At 38.2% G+C, this 15796-nt stretch overlaps 2 protein-coding genes across 2 annotated transcripts in view; one reads left to right on the forward strand and one right to left on the reverse strand.

Annotated features, from left to right (window-relative positions):
• The window catches only part of TSPAN7 (tetraspanin 7), a 118432-nt gene extending 116605 nt beyond the window's left edge, over positions 1 to 1827 (forward strand). Inside the window, exons 7-8 of the mRNA XM_050776531.1 lie at positions 502 to 577; positions 847 to 1827. Of these exons, the coding sequence (XP_050632488.1) occupies positions 502 to 570 (69 nt within the window). The 3' untranslated portion in view covers positions 571 to 577; positions 847 to 1827. The remainder of the gene's footprint in view (positions 1 to 501; positions 578 to 846) is intronic.
• Positions 1 to 11947, reverse strand: part of DYNLT3 (dynein light chain Tctex-type 3) — a 752500-nt gene extending 740553 nt beyond the window's left edge. Inside the window, exon 1 of the mRNA XM_050776534.1 lies at positions 11944 to 11947. The gene's annotated coding sequence lies outside the window, so the exon portion shown is untranslated. The remainder of the gene's footprint in view (positions 1 to 11943) is intronic.
• Positions 11948 to 15796: the final 3849 nt, after the last annotated feature.

Here is a 15796-nt window from a genome sequence, read left to right on the forward strand (position 1 = left end):
GAACTATTATTTTGTCAGCTGGGTATGACTGAGATATCATAGTATGCTGAGAAGTCTTCCAAATGCATGTGCTATAGATTTGAATTAAATTTTAGCCTTTTAGTTAATATATCACTAAATTCTGTGTTCCTTAATTTTTTTATTACTCTCATAACATGAACAAATTTTAATACTCCTTAAGTGTCAAAAGTTGTTCTTAAATGGCCAGAGTGAGCTACAGCTGGAACATGATGGCCAGTTTGAGAACTTCCAGTTGGCTCTGCAGTTAGACTCCCAACAACTGAGATCCCATGGTTGAAATCAGGTTTTATCTTTTGCTCTAGTGCCCTTTCCCCATTTACATGCAGAAACACTTGGTTGTTGAAAAAATTATGTCTAGTGATACACACATATCAAAAATCACATTATCCCCCATAAATATATAAAATTATTAATTAAAAATTAAGAGGGTGTGGTTCGGTGACTTGAGATTCTCGTTTTCATTTTTCTCCCTGGCAACAGTTAATTGGCATGCTGCTGGCCTGCTGTCTGTCCCGGTTCATCACGGCCAATCAGTATGAGATGGTGTAAAGAGAAGGTAGGTGACAGTGGGGAGTGTTTAATTTTGAGGGGTCCCCTTTGGGACACATAATACCCTTCAAATGTGCAGGAGTACTCCCTGGCCATTGAGCCACCTGATCTTGGTGGTACTTGTCCATGTGCAGAAATCTCATTTCCATGGTTCTGGGAAGGAGGTATAATTGGTTCTTTTGTGGAAACTGTGGAAATACTTTTTTCAGCTTGTTATCTTTCTTTTCAAGTCCTTATTACTGGTGAATCACTCACATGTTCTAATTTCTCTCTTAGTCTTTCAAGAACGACGGAATAAGAGACCTGTTTTAAAAAGGAACTGCAGCAATCTTTGAAAGACTTCCAAAGAATGTTAGAGCACAGTACATAATACACCTGCCCTGCTCCCCCTATCCCTTACCCCCCACGTGCAACTGACACTCCCACCCAGTCTCTGCTCCACCTTTCAGCCCATGTCACTTGTAGTGTCCATTTTGTGAAGCCTTGTTGTGCCACAGAGTGTAGCCAGGTCCCCTTGCAGCTAGTCCTAGTGAACCTCACCCCGAGGCCCTGCATGGGCCAGCCCCTCCATCTGTACTTGGTCCAACTGCAACTCATCATCGGTGACTGGTTATCACACCATCGCTGGCCCCTTTGGGCCCTGCATGTAGTGTGGGAGGCTCCTGTTAGCTCCTCACTGTGGTAAATGCCACACACCTTTAAGTAGATAAGCAGACGATAATTATCTGTTCTTTTGACTTAATCTCATTTGGTTTGATTTTCCCTCTACTAAGGCTTTCCTACCTTCTTCAGGCTGCCTAAGACATGTAAAGAAACACATCGATAATTGTCCATGAGGAGAAAAAAAGCATGTGTCATGCATGAAGGAAACTGAGCTTTAGGTGGCCTCCTTGCTTGTTACATACCTGGGTATGTGTAGGCAGTTTAGTGCATCTTTGCCTCTCAGTTGAAACCTGTATAATCCTGTTACAAAGCTGTGTTGTTGCTTCTCGTGAAGGCCATGATATTTTGTTTTTCCCCAATTAATTGCTATTGTGTTACTTTACTACTTCTCTCTGTATTTTTTTTCTTGCATTGACATTATAGACATTGAGGACCTCATCAGAACAATTTAAAAATGAGTGTGAAGGGGGAACAAGTCAAAATATTTTTAAAAGATCTTCAAAAATAATGCCTCTGTCTAGCATGCCAACAAGAATGCATTGATATTGTGAACATTTGTGATATATGTATTAATAAATAGAGCAATTACAAGCAGCTGTGTTCTGGTTCTGTTCTTTGGTTCTTATGAAAGTTTTTAAATACATTTCTATTCCATCTTGCTCTTTAGGACATTGAAGGCAAGTGGACCATCTCACACACTGACACACTTCTCCATGTGTGCTCCCACCCCACCAAAATAGCATCAGGCAGCAGAGAAGCTAAAGGGTTAGATTTTTAAAATTATTGTTATGGACACTTCAGAAACTTTAACCATTTATCATGAACAGAATATATTGTTGTCTGCAGAAATAGAGCCTTCATATCATTTCAGGCCTCTGAAATCCTCAGATCTGAAATCCGTGAAATAAAAACAAAGATTTCAGCTGAGCTTTTAAAGTCTGGATTTCATTTTCTTAAAAAAGGAAATGAGCCTCTATTCTTTCCTTCATTGTTTCTAATGAGCATGAATTCTTCCCTTTCCTCTTTCTTTTCTGGGTTGGAGTGAGTAAACACAATCTAGAGAAGAGATTACATCCTACGATGCAGCCATCCCAATGCCGCAGTTTGTACTGAAGTATGGAATGCTTACACTTGATTTAAAGAGCATTTTATCAATAGGTGCAGTAGATTATTTGCAATCAGTTTATTCTTGATGAGTCATCCAAAAACCAAAAACCTAGTAAAAGCATAAATTGATCTGTTACCAAAATGAGTGGATCTAAAAGGCTCCCTCTTCTCTATAGCACAGACTATAATTAGAATGGAGATGGCTTTCTAACTATATGCATTTATTAGCCTGATCTCTGCATAGAGTAAACCCTACTACAACATTGACAAAGGACACTGCTTAAACCTTCAGTTGTACCCTCTTGAAAAGGTCAGCATTTTTAGTGAATTAAGGAGAGCTCTTCTGTGGAAACATATGTAGCTCAAAAATTTTTCACATCTCTGTTTCGTAATTTCTATTTCATTATATATTGAAATGAGGCTTTTCTGTAAAATCCTAAATAGATCCCAACCCATGGTTTATCTTTTTGCAAACTGTGTGTTTATTGGTATACTTTGGTAAGTAAGAAATCTATATACTTTCTAAATTAAATTCAGATCTCAGAATAACATACTTTTAATGTGAAACATTTGGACCAAGGTTGATTTTCCTTTAAAACTATCAAGTGTTCATGTTTCAACTCTGAATGACTTGTGTGTAATGTCCTTTCCTCTTTCAAAGGAAACTTAAAGGACACAAATTGAAATACTTTTTTTGTTTTCTTTTATTATCTTCCCCCGCCCTTTTTTTTTTTTTTTTTTTTTTTTTGGAAATATAACATTTACTTATGGTAAAAAACACAAAATGTTAAGTGTGCAACTTGAACTTGCTCATATGTACAAACCAGTGTACAAACTGCCCAAATTATATACAGAGTATTTCAGCACCCTTGAAGGTTCCCTGGTGTCCCTTTTCAGTCAGTAACCACAGCCCTCTCACATCCCCTCAATCCTGCTCAGGAGTACCACTAATCTGAATTATATTCCCATAGATTAGTTTTGTCTCTTCTTCAAATAAATAGAATCACACAGTGTGGACTGTTTCGTGTAGCTTCTTTCACTCAACATTGTGTCTGCAAGAGTTAGTTACATGATGCATGTAAACATAGTCTTGCCTTCATTGTGGTATAGGATTACATTATACAAATATAGCACAGTTTACCCCTTCTTCTGGACATTTGGGTTGTTTTTTAGGTTTGGGCTACTATGATACAGCTGCAATGAGCATTATGGTATATGCTTTTTGGTGGACATAAATACACATGCTGGATTGCTTAGAAATAAGGTATGTTTAGCTTTAGAAAGTACTACATAACATTTTCCCAAAGTGGTTATACTAATTTATACTCCAATCAGCAATGTAAAAAAGGTCTAGTTGTTCCACATCCTCACCAACACTTGCTATTCTCAGTCTGTTTTATTTTAGCCATTCTGCAGATGTATAGTGTTATCTAGATTTAATTTGCCTCACACTTTCACTTTTTCATTGACATTGACTTTTTCATTGTATTCTGTTCATGATAAATGGTTAGTTTCCGATGTGTCCATAACAATAATTTAAAAAATCTAACCCTTTAGCTTCTCTGCTGCCTGATGCTATTTTGGTAGGGTGGGAGCACACATGGAGATTTGATTTCCTCTTTTGTAAGATGTTCAAGTATTTTGTGTATTTTAAAATCAGTTGTCTTTATTGATTTGTAGGAATTCTTTCTCTATTCTGGACACAAGTGCTTTCTTGGATGTAAGTATTGCAAATCTTTTCTCCCAGCCTGTGACTTGCCTTTTCAAGAAAAGTGAGTTCTGGATTAACAATGCATCTGGTTAGAGGTAGAAGCAATGACACAAATAATTCAAAATATTAAAAGTCCTTTCTTCCTAGCAAGAGCAATGCTTGATTCCACGGTGCCTCCACTATTTGTTAGTTGACTTTAGAAGGAGCTTTGCCTTTTATTTGTGTTGTGCTTATGCTAATGTAATTAGTTTACATTTTCTACAAATATAAAGATTTGTAGCTGGGAAGAGGAAATAATTAAAACATGTCATTTGAAAATGTCAGGAGCCAGGCCCAGTGTCTCATGCCTGTGATCCGAGCTACTCAGAAGGCTAAGGCAGGAGGAATGCTTGGGCCCAGGAGTTTGAGCCTGCAGTGAGCAATGATCGTGCCACTGTACTCCAGCCTGGGCAACAGAGCAAGATCCTGTCTCTAAAAAAGTAAATAAATAAAATGAAATAAAATATTGGGACATCCCCTAGCAATCAGACTCAGGAAAAAAAATATTGGGGGACAGGCTAAGGAATTTAGGTTTAAATTAACAAGATACACAAAATAAAGGTTTTCTTGTTTGCACACATTTAATTGTCAATATTAAAAACCTTTGAACAAAACTTAGGTAATAGATTTTTGAGATTATCAATCATAACCCAGCCCAGAGATTGTTGAGGTTTAGCCTGAGCTTTTTCTTTGTTAAAACTCCGCAGTTGATTCAAATGTCCAGGCAGAGTGGGAACCTCTGTACTAGAATCTGGCTTCAGCTTACCTTTTTCACCTTGTGCTCCACGTCTATCCTATTTACTTGAGAATGTTTTATCCCATGCTTTCACTCTCATTCTCCCTGTTTGGCATGCCTTTTCCCAAGGCTTCCCATCTTCAAATACCATCTTATCTGTGATGTTCTTTTGATAACTGCAGTCCTAGCCTCCTGTGGCAACTGTCTTCTGTGCTCCACATTTTAAATCAAGTATTAATATTTTCCAGAATGTTGTCCATTTTTCCTGCTTTCAAGTTTATAAAGTTGTTATAGTAATGTCTCATTTTTGAAATTTTAATGACACCTACTTTTGTTCCCTTTTTCATTCCTAGCATTATTTCTTTCTTCCCTTTTTTCCATTAATGCTGAAAATTTGTCTATTTTATGTATTTTCAAAGAACCAGCCTTTCAGTTTCATCCTTTCTATTGTTTGGTTTTTATTTGATTAATATCTGTTCTTCCTTCTGTTTTCTTTGGGTTTCCTTGGATTTTCTCTTGTCAATCCTTAGCTCATTAATATTTTAAACCATCTTTTCTAATAATTTCATGAAAGGCTGTAAATTCTCATCTAAGTACAACTTTAACTGCATTTCAGTTTTAATTTGAAATTTTTGTTGTCTTTCAGTTCTAGACATCTTGCAGTTTCCATTAGAATTTATGCATTGAACCATACATTGGGAATTTTTTTTTAAAGTTTCCAAACATGGATTTTAGGGTTTTTTGTTCAAAAAACTTGGTTTGTATAATAAAGATTCTTCATTTGTTGAGACTTGCTTTGTGCCTGGGTAGGTGGGCAGTGTTTGTTCTGTGTGTGCTTGAAAGTATGTATCTTCTTTAATTGTTGGGTGCAGGATTAGGACAAGCCTGTGAATATATTCAAATAGTAAATTTTATGAATATTAGTAAAATCATTGGTTCTTATGAATATTTTGTCTGTTTATCAGTTTTTAAGAATGATGCATTAAAATCCCCCACTGTGATTGTAGATTCTGTCAGTTTTTGCTTTATATATTTTTAAGCTTTGTTGTTAGTGACATGCAAGTTTAAGATTACGTCTCATAGATGAATCATTTCTTTTGTCACTATGGACTTTCTTTTCTGTCAATTATGATTGCTTTTTTCTTTAACATTCATTTTGTCTGATATTATAGTTATAATTATTTTTTCTTTTGATGAGTATTTGCCAAGAGTATCGTTCTGTATCTCTCTGGTTTCAGTCTGTAATATTTTTGAGTTAGACATGTCTAGACATGTCTCTTTCACAACACATAACTGCATTATGTTTTCTTTTTCAGTCCAATCTGAGAAAGCTTTAACAATTATGTGTTGTTATTACTGATGTTTTGGTTTTATTTCTACCATATTATTTTTTCTGTCTACTATTCATTTCTTTCCTCTTTTGCTGCTTTTCTGTCTTCTCTTGAATTAAATATATTTATATTTCTTCTTTGGAAATTATAGATGATATTTTCATTGTTTTAGAGGTTAATGTTAATCTTTTAACATGAATATTTGCATTTAAAATTAATCAGAATAAGAATTCTTAAGAAAGATAGGGATCTTTCTCCAAAATAACAAAAAGACCTTGGATTGTTTTAATTCTAGTCACCACTCACTTAACTTCTGTATTTTTGTTGCCTGACATTTTATTTCTACCATCTCCCCAAATGAATATTAACTATTAGTGGCTTTACAGTTTATTTAGACTTACCTAAATGTGTACAATTTTGTTGTTCCCCCGTTGCTTCTTGCCTCTTAATCCTTCTGGGTTCAGAGATCTATATGTGGTAAATAATCTCAATTTGCACCAGAAAAGTATCATCAAAAGACAAAATTATAACAAGTTAAGTTTAAAGATCTTCATTGACTTTATTTGTGATTCCAGAATTGGGCAACACTTCATTCTGTGAAACGGAATCAGTGTTATAATGAGATGAGCAGAAGGAGTTGGCTTTATAGACAGAGAAAATCTGAAGAAAGCAGAAGCAAAGAACAAAGAGCATAGCAGTCCTTTCAAAGCTACTTTTCTTGTAAAGCAGGACAAGGAAACAGGGCAATAGAAAAATAATAGTTAACATCAGGTTACTTCGGGACACTTTTTTGTGTAAGAATTAAAGCAGAGGGAACTTCATTATCAAGCCTATTGAAGATTATAAACTGGCCTGCTAGGGAAATTAGCTGTTTCTCCTTGCAATGTCAGAAAACAACTTAGTTTAGGTTTAGTGACTTTAGGATGGGTGACTTCATTTGGATTAGTCTGGTCTGTTGGGGCCTAGAACAGAAGCTTAGTCCAAAACAGTGGCCTCCTATAAATTTCATTTAGCAGTGTATATTTATTTCCTAAACATATTTTTAATCCACTATTAGAGGTTTTGCCTAATGTGTCTAGGTCCATTTCTTTCCAGTTTGCCACGTTACCAGGATGTATATTATATTATTTGCAGTGTATTATATGCTGCCTTCTAGTTCTCTAATTATTTTACATGTAAGTAATTTTATTCACAGTTGATTAGGATCTTTTAATAGTGTTCTTGAGGGCAAGGATGATGTCAATACTGTCTTTGTATCCCCCAGTGACTGGCACAGAACTAAGCACTTTCCAGGTTCTCAAATTACTTTATGAGTAACGAATGAATGAACTCCAAGTCCTTAAACTGTGTGCCAGAGCTTATCCAGTCTTATATAAATATATTTTCTTAGGTTATTTCAGTTGTTCCTTACGTCCTATTTGCGGTTTTATCTCTAGAATTCTGTGGCATTCCTTTTCTTGCCTCATGTCTTCTTTTCTACCAGTTAATGCATCACTAGTTTTGTCTCATAGGTATGTCATAATTTTTCCCAATGCCCTCAAAGTAACTATGTGTCTTGAGTAGAACTGGTATGATTCAACCTTGATTCTCACGTAGACTTATAGTCAGAATCCCCAGAATTCTGTTTCTTGGAGGAGGAAAAATGGTTGTCTTTGTTTCCTAATAGAACCTAAAGCATGTAAAAATATGTTAATAAACACTAAAAGGGTCCAAGAACAGATAAGTGAATTCCTCCTGGCCCTGTTATTTCTCTACAACAAACAGTACTGGATGATATATATGCACAGAACTTTTGACCTCGTGTGTGGCATTTCTAGGGAGGGATATAATTTAATTAGAAAATGATTATTTGAAGACCTACTGGATTTGGACCATGGGATGTGAAGAAGAGTAAGAAAATGCTTTCAAGCAGTGTTAATTAATTTCCATATATATAGCAGATCTTTTAATCTAGTAGTCTGCTATAATAATTCAGGTTTGTACAGTTGTGAAAGACCAATGTGATATCTGTGACTATAACGTCTTATCTATTGCTTTATAACACATAACCCCATCACTTAGCAGTTTAGAATAACAAACATTTATTATGACAGGTTTTTGTGCTTCAGGAATCCAAGTATGGCTTAGCTTGATGCCCCTGGCTTTCACATTCTCTCATGAGGTTATAGTCAAGCTATTGATTGCGGCTGTAGTCTCCTGTGAAGGCTCAACTTGGGGGAAGGGAATCAGCTTCTGAACTCATTCAGTTGGCTGTGATAGGCCTTGGTCCCTTTCCACATGAGCCTCTCCACAAAACTGCCTCAGAACCTGGTAGCTGGCTTGTCCCAAGATGAGCAATCAAAGAGTATTCAGGAGAGAAGTCACTATTTTATAACCTAACACGCCACCACTTCTGTAATAGTCTATTTGTTAGAAGCCAATGAGTTAATCTAGGACACAGGAGAACACAAGGGTGTGAATATTAAGAAGCTGGGACCACTGGTGGCTGTCTTGCAGGCAACCTGCCACAGCTATACTTGATTCACTTCCCTTTGGGATTTATTGAATGACTCTCACAGTTAGCAAAGAATAGCAACTAAACTAAGGAAGAGAACCATTTTACAAGTTTATACTCGACTGCCATTGATCTTGATGTTTTTCATTTCATTTCTTTTTTCTTTTTTTTTTTTTTTTTTTTTTGAGATGGAGTCTTCCTCTGTCACCCAGGCTAGAGTACAGGCGTATGATCTTGGCTCACTGCAACCTCCACCTCCCAGGTTCAAGCAATTCTCCTGCCTCAGCCTCCCGAGTATCTGGGATTACAGGTGCTTGCCACCATGCCCAGCTAATTTTTGTATTTTTAGTAGGAGCGGGGTTTCAGCATCTTGGCCAGGCTGGTCTCGAACTCCTGACCTTGTGATCCACCCGCCTTGGCCTCCCAAAGTGCTGGGATTACAGGCATGAACCACCGCGCCCGGCCAATGTTTTTCATTTCTTTCATGACCAGCCAAGACTTTTTTGGCATCACCTCCTCAAATATTTCTCTTTAGAGGGTAGTTCTTTCTTTATTATTTGTTTTTGTTTGTTTGTTTTTCTTTTTTATGAAGGTAGAAATTCTGATGGTCAACAAAATCAAACTCTCAAATTTTTCAAAATGTCAAAGCTGTTTTTCCATTATCTTGGGAGGTTTTCTAATTTCTGGATATTGACTTTCTTGTGAAAAAAACAGTAATTATCTCAATTCTGTGTTACCACACATCTCTTGGTAAAATCGGTCTGAAAAGAAATCATTAAAAATAACTTGGTATTTGATTTTACCCATTCTTCCATTACCCTTATTTATTTCATGAGGATTCTTTTAAGTTATGGTTGATACTGTTAAGGAAATGGAGTGGTAGGGTTGTTTTATTTGTAATTGCTTTGGTAGCCAAATATTACATTTTTAAGCAGACACTGATAAACTGATAAATGACTGTGTCCAACATACCCTCCAGAACAGTAAGGATCTAGAAATTAGGTTGCAGTTGAAGAAATTTGTGATAATCTGCTTGTACAGGTTTGAATATATGGCGGTGGGGCATATTAGGGAGGTACAGCAAAGCATAGGAAACCATTTTCTTTAAAGATTGAGTACCTGAGGCTCAAACCCAGTCTGTCTTCTCTATCCTCTCCTCCTGGACAATTTCATCCATCTGTGTTGCTTCAATTACCAGTGACTTCTATCTTCGAATAGCTAGCTCACACTCTTCTTTGGAGCTACAAATGTGTACAGTTCAGCTACCAATAACCATAGGGCTGAAAGTAGGATCAAAATCCCGAGTGGTGATAATGGTGAGACCAACTTGGACTCAAATGGAGGGAAGGTCCCAATCAGTCTGGTTTGGATTAAAAGAAATGGGAATGTTGATGGCTGATGTGATACTTCAGTTCTTCTCGGCTTAAAAGAATTTAAACAGGAGACACACAGCAAAGGAGGTACGGCATAGAGTAATTTATTGCTAAAGAAAAAGAATATTGTGAAAGTTAGGTGCAGAATAAACAGTACACCCTGAGAGAGGGATTCAGGGCAGGCTGTTCATTAGGATGAGACAGCAAAGACTGGCACTAGGGAGACTCCCTTTATGGGGTCTTCCATAATTATTCATAAGGAGTTGGAAAGAGGTGTTACTAGTTAGTATGTTCTGGGTGGTTGTCTGGGTACACGTGAGCAGTACCTGTACATGCTTGTTCTTATATCGCATGTCTCATTAGCATCTTAAATCTCTACCCCAAGGGTGTGTTTTTTACTATTATAATGAGCAAAGGGTCAGTTTGAGGACAGATAAAATGAAAATGTACATGCTGTCTAGAAGGGAAAGTCCCTACTGAAGATAGCTTTGCTTGAATGAACTCAATGACAATGCAAATGCTGCAGTTTATTGCGTTGACTGGTCACGATAGTTGCTGCAAGTTGCTCAGTCAAGAGAACATGGTCATTGACTACCTATCCTGCCTTGGGAATTTTTGGTGAAGTTCCTTTGGGCAATTGTTCCATAGATATTTATCAGACACCTACTATGTATTAGGCACTATTCTGAGTGTGGGGCTACAGTGGTGACAAGACAGAGAAAGTACTTGCCATCATGGAACTTAGGTTTTCATGGAAACAGGCAGATAATGTGTGAATGAATAAAGTTAGTGATGGGCCTTAGAATGAAAATGAGTGACACTGGTGATGTTACTTTAACAGCTTACCTTTAAACTATGTGTTTGAATGAGCTCATAAACCTGAGCGGTCAGGCTCTGACATCTCATTTGAGTTAATTTAAAGATGGCCTGAAGTCAGATTTATACATACCTGAGGCTTTGGGTGGGACACTGCGGCCACAGGTGACTGTGTGAAAACCAGCCATTTATGGTTATGCAAACAAGGCTAAAAACCTCTTGCAAATTAGGACCCTAAAGAAAGTTTTCAGAAATTCAATTAATCACTAATTATAGATATTCCCTTGCAAGGGAGAGTTAACATCAAGCAGAAGGGCATAACAGTGTTCATGGTCTGTACATTAACAAGGAACATATATGCTGCAATCATGGTTGATTTAGCTTTGTGGACCAGCTCTGGCACTTCACTATTGGAAGCACCCCAGTTCTACCTGTTACATATATGAGGCTTTGTTAGGTTGAATTTGAAGAAAGGATTTCACAGTGTCAATCTTAAATAATGAATTCAGAAGATATAATTAAGTATAGAGTTTTATTCGAGCTCAGAGTTAGAGGATGGCCACCCTAGACCACAGCTTTAAATTGCTGTGAAGGTATACTCTAATTAGCAGCAGTTACAAGTGTTTTTGTTTGAGATAAGCTCTCCCTCTGTCACCCAGGCTGGAGTGCAGTGGCGTGATCAGGGATCACTGCAGCCTCGACCTCCTGGGCTCAAGAGATCCTCCCACCTCAGCTCATGCCTCCTCCCCCAGTAGCTGGGACTACAGGCATGTGCCACCATGCCCAGCTAATTTTTTTGAATGTTAGTACAGACAGGGTCTCACTATATTGTCCAGGCTGGTCTCGAACTTCTAGGCTCAAGGGATCCTCCCACCTCGGCCTCCCAAAGTGCTGGGATTACAGGCAAGAGCCACCATGCTCGGCCTACAAGTGGATTTTTAAGGAAAAAAGAGGCAGGTTCCTAAATTGCTTACCAAGAATTTACATTAAAATAACATAAACTATAGGTTGACTATACATTGTTCTTTGTATCACAAATTCGAGGAGCATAAGGATAATGAAGGAGATAGGTAGAGAGGTACAAATGACTTTAAACCAGTGTCCCCCCCAGCATGGTTGTGGGGTGTGGGATGACTGATGTCCCATACTCATGTCTCTCTGAGCCTGCTAAACTTTGCACATACTCAGACTGCTTGAGCTATTTTTCTTTCTTCAAAAGCTTTAAGAAAAAAGTTTGAAAACCCCTGAGTTAGATTATGACACTGATGAGAGGAATCAGAGCTGCACAAAATGTGGTCTGGATCAGCAGCGTGGGCATCACCCAGGAGCTTGTTGTAACTGCAGAATCTCAACCCAGAGATTCTGTCCCGCCCAGAATCTGAATCTGCATTTCAACAAGACCTCCTGGGGATTCATAGTCACCAAAATTTGAGAAGTACTGATTTAGGATTTAGGCCACTGGTTTCCAAACTTAGCTGTACTTTGGAATCACCCGGGAGTTGGGGAATAGGCTGGGCTTTGGGATTTTTAAAGGCTCCCCAGAGGATTCTGATGTGCAGCCAAGGTTGAGAACACTGATTTAGGCCACAGCCTGTTGTCCTAAAAATATGGGCTGTTTTGCCATTAGAGAACCAGGTTTATAGTATAAGTCTATCAGCTAGGACCCTATACCACTAGGGAAAGGTGACAGAGCCCACCCAACATCCTCCTTGCATATGAAAGCTAGTACGTAGTGAATGGAGAATGGTTATTCTGGTAAGTGGGTGGGGCAAGTGTCAAGGGCATTGAGCATTCCTTTCCAGCAGATGGTATCATGTATCAACTGGTTTAGGACAGCAATGAGATCTCATTTATATGCAGCAATTTTCCTCTTCACCAGGGATTAACTCCGTAGAAACACTCAGACTAGCCTGCCTGCTACTCACCCTGTTCAATTTAAATTTATTTTATGTAATTGTATGCAATAATTTATCTGTGAAATTCCTCTAGGGGAAGAAGCCACATGGATAGCTCAAACTGCTGAAGGCAATAAATAGAATGGCCTCATGCATTCATTAAGTCAGAAAGCAAACAGCAGGGGATTGTTGGGGAAAACGAGAGGTGACTGAATACTCAAAACAGGACACCTTTGGGGATCCCCCATCTTCTTCCACTGCTCTCTCTGCCAGAAATGTGGTTCAGAAAATCCAGTCTGCACAGTTCAGTTTTTTTTAATGAAAAGTAAATTATGGAAATAGGCAAGTATAGACTTCACTTTTAAAATTGCAATGTTGGCCAGGCATGGTGGCTCACATCTGTAGTCCCAGCACTTTGGGAGGCCCAGGTAGGTGGATCACTTGAGCCCAGGAGTTCGAGACCAGCCTGGGCAACATGGCAAGATCCCGTCTCTACAAAAAATACAAAAAAAAAAAAAAATTGCTTGGCATGGTGGTGCACACCTGTAACCACAACAACTCGGGAGGCAGGAGGATCACTTAAGCAGGGGAGGTCGAGGCTGCAGTGAGCTGTGATGGCACCACTGCAGTCCAGCTTGGGTGACAGAGTGAGATCCTATATCAAATAAATAAAATAAAAATTGCAATGTTACATTCTCCATGGTCCCAAAGTCACTTTAACTGAGACACAGAGAGAATTGAGTTAGGAGAAAGTATGTGTGAAGTTCTATCTTCTTGCTAAAAAAGCTGGCTACAGTGAGATTTTGGTATGATTCATGCACGTATGCCTATAATAATAACAAGCAAGAAATCAAAGCTGGTACCCTGAGAGGGTAGGTATTCTTTTTATTTCTTAGATGAAGGGACTAAAACTTCCTGGAGTTGTGATCTTTAAAATTCAGTGTCCATGACAGCTGAAAATGCCAACATATGCTTAAGTTGCAGAGCTGCAGTAAATTCCATTTCACACAAATTAACTATGAAAATACCATTGCTTGTCGACCACTTCGTATGTGATCAATGGGCAAATGTAGAGTGGTCAATCCACTTGTAAATAAGTTATTACGACTGAGAAATATAAATAAAATCCTAAGCCCCCCAACTGATTGAATGAACTCCCTCTTGGCCAAGGGGACCTCAGAGTAACCTTGAAAACTGAGCTCTTGGTCCTGACAGGATGGGAGGTCAGACACACCTTGTAATACCTCTTTCCTTGCTAACCACCATTAGCCTTTCTTTCCTAAAGGCCAAACAGAAACCAGCCTTTTTGAAAGACTCCACCAGTGATATGGACCAACCGCCTGCCACTGCCCCTCCCTTTTGGCACAACAACCGACCAGCATTCCTTCCTGATAAGAGACCACCAACCACGGCTCTGGCCAGTCTACAGAGAATGCAGTAGTGAGGGTTTTAAGGTCCTCTGCTTCACTTTTTAACATCCAGGGGCTGAAAACTGCACCACTGGATCATGCTAACACTGCCATTTTTGAACATGGGTCCCATAGAAGGGCATGAAGTTCAATTGCACATGCTCATGTTTCCTGTTTCATAAATATTCATGACTCCTCCTATAGCTTGTTGAATATGTACATTTGACCACCTCACTCAGCCGGAATTCCCGTCTTATTCTCCCCTCCCTCAAAGTATCTGTTTCTGGCTTCTCGTTGGAGGCTGTGCTTCCCAGCCTGTCAAAATGGCCACCCTGCAGGCTGCAACCCTTTATGAAAAATAAAGCTCTCCTTTACAAATTTATGAACCTCATCATTCCTCAGTTGACACAAGTGATTCTATATCCACCCAGTTCCTTTGAAATAATAGCATTTCATTGCAAAAGAGACTCTACTGGTTGGCTATGGTTATGTTTAAAAGAAAGAGAGACCTGCCTTTCTCTGTGGAGGTATGTGCTGGTCTTACAAGCAAGACACAGGACATTTAAAACCTGGCTGTTTGTCACAAAATAACCCTTACTCAATAACATTGTTTTGAATTAAGAATTTTAATCTTCCCAGCAACCTTTGTTCTTATTTAACTCCTTCTAAACTAATCTGTACACCGTAATATTCTTGTTGTACAAGAAATGGTGAACTGGTTTGAAGATTTTCCAATTTTTAAAAATCTTCCTGATTCTAGTGTCTTCATACTTTCACTGTTATAAGGAAAATGTGCTCTCATAGGAATGAAATGGGGTAGGAGGACGGGCGAGAATAACACCATTGCTTTTGTATCAATTAAAAGATTCAGATATCAATAGACTTTGTTACAATAACCCCCAAATAATTTTATGTTAATGATATAGATCTTTGGGAGTAATCATTATTAATCTTCCAAATGTTCACTTCTTAATTCTGAATGCAAGAATTGAGAAGATTTTTTTGTGTGTGTGAGGGCAGGGGAAATGCTTTCGAGGTGGAGGACCTGACGGCAAAGGTAGGTTTAAGGCTAGGCTATCTCTAGCTTGGTTCAAATTTTAACTTTAAAAATAAAGTGTGAGCAATTTTTGAAACCTTTAAAACAAAGATGTCTTAATGTGACCATTTTCCTGGGATGGATTATGTTGAATAAGTATAGAGGAAACATAAAACCAAAGGAGTAGGTAGCAGTGCCAATGGAAAATCTACCAAAACTGAAGTCACCTGGCTCTGAAATCATAAGTCAATGAGAGAATATGATTTTTTTTAAGTTGCCCGTACATAGTACCTTCTTGGATCACATGTTCCAGGCCACCAGTAGCTTTTCCTCATGAGTTTTAGATAAGTAAAAGTTCTGCTAGCAGCCTTAAAGATGTGTTTGTGCCATTAGGACATATGGGAGAGAATATTCCAGGGGCCAGGGCATTTCTCTGAACTGACAATCAGTTGTGCCTAGTTTCTAGGCCACAACTGAAACACGATGATGAAGTCTGAGCTGTTAGCCCAAAGGCTAGTAGCAGTGATTTATTTCTACTTCAACATCAACACTATCTTATTGTATTTATCTATGTAGACTCCTAAAAATGAGGTTCTAAAGAAAACTATACTTCAAC

The sequence above is a fragment of the Macaca thibetana genome, chromosome X (genome assembly GCF_024542745.1).
Source record: "Macaca thibetana thibetana isolate TM-01 chromosome X, ASM2454274v1, whole genome shotgun sequence".
Classification (NCBI taxonomy): domain Eukaryota; kingdom Metazoa; phylum Chordata; class Mammalia; order Primates; family Cercopithecidae; genus Macaca; species Macaca thibetana.